The 4,909-nt window shown below is 43.1% G+C and overlaps 1 protein-coding gene across 1 annotated transcript; it reads right to left on the minus strand.

The window, feature by feature from the left end:
* Positions 1-1,453: 1,453 nt before the first annotated feature.
* On the minus strand, positions 1,454-4,706 carry LOC147303012 (ADP-ribosylation factor-like protein 6-interacting protein 6). Its single transcript, XM_086282656.1, has 5 exons — positions 4,455-4,706; positions 4,194-4,341; positions 3,679-3,732; positions 3,033-3,165; positions 1,454-1,939 (listed from the first exon to the last, which is right to left on the minus strand). Exons 1-5 carry the CDS (start codon positions 4,461-4,463, stop codon positions 1,846-1,848), a joined length of 438 nt encoding a protein of 145 aa, XP_086138782.1. The 5' UTR covers positions 4,464-4,706; the 3' UTR covers positions 1,454-1,845.
* Positions 4,707-4,909: the final 203 nt, after the last annotated feature.

Consider the following 4,909-nt stretch of genomic DNA (forward strand, 5'->3'; position numbering starts at 1 on the left):
AGACAATAAAAACTGGTGCGTGTTCCAAAACAACAACAACACACTGCATCAGAAGCACCGTGTGGAGGCGTGATAGCCTCACAATGAAGCAGTGCACGTTGTAGAGCTGCTCTTCATACTGTTGGCCACCAGATGTCTCCAGATGTCTTTAAGGTTTTAAATATGACTTTAGTGACTGGAAAGTGAAAGCGCCAAAAGTATTCACTCACCCGTCCAAATCAGCGAGTTCAGGTGTCACTTCTATGGCCACAGGTGTGCAAACTCAAGCACCTGTGCAGCCTGCTTCTGCAAACATTTGTGGAAGAGAGCGTTGCTCTCAGGAGCTCCGTGAATTCCAGCGTTTTACGGCGATGGGATGCACCTTCTGCAATAAGGTGAGTTTTGACATTCCCTCGTTACTAAAGACTCCACAGAGAGCTGTGAGTGGAAGCGAACAACAAAGTGGGAGCGATGGGGAAGGACAGCAACTCAGCCACCAAGCGGTAAGCAACGTAAAACACAGATGCTGAAGTACCTAGTGGCCAACTTTCAGTACAGACCTCCAAACTTCATGTGGCCTTCAGATGAAACTGGTGCTTCATCCCAGCCTTACATCACCAAGCCCAATGCAAAGCATCAGATGTAGCGGTGTAAAGCACGCCGCCACTAGACTCCAGAGCAGTGAAGGCGTGTTCTCCCTCTGGGAATCTGATGGATGAATCATCTGTTGTGGCTACATCAACCTCACACACTCACTCAGGCTCTTTCAAACATCTGAGTTTCTGCGCCCCAGTGGCCGGCCTCAGCACCAGTGCATCGGACTGCTTCTGCCCTCGACATCCCATCTGACGCTTGGAGAGCCCACAGGAAGCTGGGCCCATGTTGTTTGTTCAGGCTGCACCAGGTCATCAGGCACCCTCCCTCGACTCAGTGCTGGAGCTCTGAGTGACAAATCTGTCACAGGGGCCATCTAAATGGCTCTTTGGATCAGGTGGTGGTCAGATGATCAGATCATCGTCCCATACCATGAAAATGTAAATAATATGAAAGCATTCATAAGCTCCCTTTATTAACACACTTCAGCTAGAACATAAAAACCACATATAAAGTTCTATAGGTCCCTGTCATGAAGCGGCTCTGACCCACTGGAGGGAAAACGTGAAAACTTACACTTTCTTCACAAGCTGATCATTATTAACATGTCCCAAAACCTTTAATCTAGCAAAGCATTTACAAGTGGAAAGGCCACTGAGTTTAATCTGATAAAATGAGAGTTTGGCATTTAAACCACAAATCTTATTACATATTAAAACTGCAGAATGCACGTTGCTATAAATTGTTAATGCAATTAAAACTCTTTAAAGCTTTTTAAAGACATTGAAGAATTGTTCTGTCTTTTTAACAACTTTCAAAGCTTTGTTCAGCCTTCAGGTGAAGCGAGCCGACCCGGAGAAATAAAGACGAAAACAATTCATCAGCACTAAGAAGTTTAATTCTTTTGTTTTTTCAAATTTGACCAAAGCTGCCATGTTAGACCTGAGCATGTAACATTCCTGTTTGGGTGGTTAATCAACTGTTCACAGTCTCATCTGAAGACATGCAGTGTGTCAGAGTTTGAACTGCTTACAGCCCCACATACAGAGCTTTAATCCAAGGCTGCAGCCTGGAAGCTGCTGTGTCCATCCACCTGCAGGTAAACACAGGCTGTGTGTGAAAGCTGCAGCTTCATCACCAGTGTTACAGAAGGTGTCTTCAGTTAGTGCACAGCTGTGTGATCACGCTTTAGCAGCAATAACAGCACATTAAAACTACTGTGGTTATTTCCCTGGGCTTGGATGAGTGTGTGTGTGTGTGTGTGTGTGTGTGTCAGCAGAGACTCCAGATGATGGTGAGCATGGCCATGATGCCATTAAGAACAGCAACTCCATATCCCACGTGGAAGCCACGGTCAGAAGCGTCTCTAGAAGAAGAGAGATATTATTGATTAGTGTTATTTTAATATCAAGAAATTAAATGTACAGTACTGTAAAACTGTCTTACAGTACTGTACATTTAACTCATTCACTGCCATTGACGTCTATAGACGTCAATTACGTTTCCAATGGGAGGGGCTAGAATACAACCTCGGGCAGCTTGTCAGTGAACATCAGACTGCTTGAAATGTATTTTTCACAAAAAGCTCGTTTTCTCCCTTTTTGTGGTCAAAACAGGCATTTTTGGTGGAACCCACCTCTCTTCTACAGCTGATTACTAAAGAATGGAAAATGGTAGAAACAAGCTTTTTTTTTTGGATGGAAGAAGAGAGTCTGTTCTTCATTTTGGTAGGTTCAGCGTTTATATGATCATAACACACAGTTTTCTGTGGCTCTTCAAAAATGAGTATAAATGCTCAAAAACCCTGGCAGTGAATGAGTTAAGTATAATATAGGGTATAAAAGTATTTCCCTTTTTTTCACATTTGTTAGACTTAAATGTTTCTTAAATAACCAATCGAATAAATACAAATGCAGGTTTTAAATCATTATTTCATTCATTAAGGGGACGAAAGAACACAAAGGCTCGCTGCTTCGGGAACAGCGGATGTCTGTAACTCAGGAGGTTGGTGGTTTGATTCCTCACTGTTTAGATCTACGTGTGAAATATCTCGGGCGAAATACTGAACCCCAGGTTCCTCTCTAATGCATCTGTTGGAGTGTGAAGTCTCCAAAAACAGCAGCAAGTCCACCTCTGAATGGCTCAATAACTAAATGAAGGTTTGGCAGTGACCCAGTCAAAGTCCAGACTGAAACCAGATTGAGACTGTTTGGCCTTAAACAGGCTGTTCATGCTGGAACAAGGGCCAGTTACTTTAGAAGAGTTCAGGGACCAGGTAGATTAGGATAGATTGTCTTAATAAATGAAAACTACACTTGGTATTCACTCAGGTTTTCTTTGTGTAATATTCAAATTTGTTTGATGTGAAGAACAGAAGAGAAAAAACGTGTAAGAAATCAGCATTATAAGGGAGAATTCCTGATTCTTCTGCTCATACAAAGCGTATCCCAGCGTGTTACCTGACGTGGGCCACTGTCCGCAGTGTCGGGAAATCCATACCAGGCTGGAACGAGTCAAGGTAGGTGAGCATCCACGAGAAGACGCAGCAGATGCATCCTACTAATACTGACAGGACCAGGAGACTCCAGAAGCCTGATTACACACAGTGCAGGATCAGGGTTTACAGTTTCTACAGCCTGGATCTCTTCCCTTGTTTTACACAATAAGGGAGAAACCACTGTTGGAGCAACAGCATCGTCCTTGTCACACTGAGTTTGACTGCTTCCACTCCGTACTGATAAAACATGTTTTTGTTTTGGTGTTACAATAAAAACAATATATACAGAAACACAGAACTTTTGGACAGCAGGTGACCCACAGTCTCAATAAACATGTCTATGGCAAAGTTGTTGTTATGTGCATCTCTTTTGTTACTTTAGTAAAGATTAGCTGCTAAGATTTTGCAGAATAAGAAGTAATGAAAGCTGCAGCCCTCAGATATTTACACCAGTTACTTTGTACAGTACTTTTCAGAAATGTTGAAACATGGTATTAGAGCTTTCTCTAAGTATATGTGCTGCACATGGAACCAAAGACAGTGTAAACCGAGCATGATGGTGAACACAAGTATCTGGACGGAGCAGTAAATACAGAGCTTATACTTACCGAGCATCTTCTCCTCAGTGCCATCCTCTCCTGTCACCCTCTCTGCCCGCAGCTCTGAAACAATCACAACTTATGCTGACCAACACTTGTTAAAAAGCCAGATCCCATCTGGTCCTGTGCCAGACGAGCACTTTAACAGAGCTCGGAAATAAAAACAAGTTATATATATATATATATATATATATATATATATATATTATAATGATATAATAAATATTTGACATGTCAGCAGTTTTCTAAGTAAATATATTTCTTAACCAGCTGTCGGCAACAACCCATCCAGTGCACACATGCAAAGAAATCATCCACAGATGTGCATTTATTCATTATTATGTGCAATAATGAAACATCATTGAACAAATGTATTTAATACTTAAAGCATTTGCTGGTGATGACTGTATTATAAACATGCCTTTGGACTGACCGATCATCCTACAGTAAAAACTGTTTTTTCCTTTTCTGATCCCACTGATCTGATCCTGATTTGCGCGTGCGGTACAGGGCCGCGCGCTTACCTTTGAGTATGGGGTAGATGAGGGCGCAGAGAAACCCGACCGCGGCCACTGCTCCGGCCGAGCCCAGCACCGACAGCGCGACCACGGGCCATGGTTTGGGGCCGTTCCGCCTCGCGCTCCTGGCGGGCTCCTGTCCGAACATGTAACGCTGCTCACGCAAACGAACAAATGAAAACGTCTGCAAATCAAACCTTTTCACAGCCGCGCTCAGCAGAACGAAGCGTTCTTATACACACAGGGACAGTTTGTGAATATACAGACCGATGACATGCTCACAGTGACGACCCGACTGCTTTTAACTTGTACCAGGAACTGCTGATTACATGTTTGAACTTTTCGCTTCCGCACACAAAACTGTCCCCGCGGGGGTTCCGTTGGTGTAGTTTAAACTGCCACAGTTAAATATGTGGAAACAAGCTTAGCTAGGCCACTTACAGTCCTTTAAATATTTTTTTTATATATGTTTCTTTTAAATTCAGTTATGGTAAAGTATCAGGGAGAAAGAGCAGTTTACCGTGTTTCACTCTTCACAAAGATTTTGAGTGAGCCTCTCCTAAGACAGCTGGGATAGGCCCCAGCCCACCGGCGAACCTGAACTGGATAAGCGGAAGAGAATGGATGGAAATTTGTATGATTGATTGGCTGATATTAATCTGCACCAGTGACTGTAGAAAGCTCCGACAGTCATTGATCTGCACTGATTGTATGTTGATACG

This window comes from Aulonocara sp. 'chitande type north' Nkhata Bay, linkage group LG23 (genome assembly GCF_057382095.1).
Source record: "Aulonocara sp. 'chitande type north' Nkhata Bay isolate Kocher_YH1m ecotype deep benthic linkage group LG23, A_spYH_male_GT1.1, whole genome shotgun sequence".
Lineage (NCBI taxonomy): Eukaryota > Metazoa > Chordata > Actinopteri > Cichliformes > Cichlidae > Aulonocara > Aulonocara sp. 'chitande type north' Nkhata Bay.

Excerpts from the sequence above, each read along its gene's own strand:
- LOC147303012 (XM_086282656.1), bottom strand. Across the intron at positions 3,166-3,678 it reads CACTGAGGAGAAGATGCTCG|GCTTCTGGAGTCTCCTGGTC; the intron begins GTAAGTATAAGC and ends GTGTGTAATCAG. Across the intron at positions 1,940-3,032 it reads CGGACAGTGGCCCACGTCAG|AGACGCTTCTGACCGTGGCT; the intron begins GTAACACGCTGG and ends CTCTTCTTCTAG.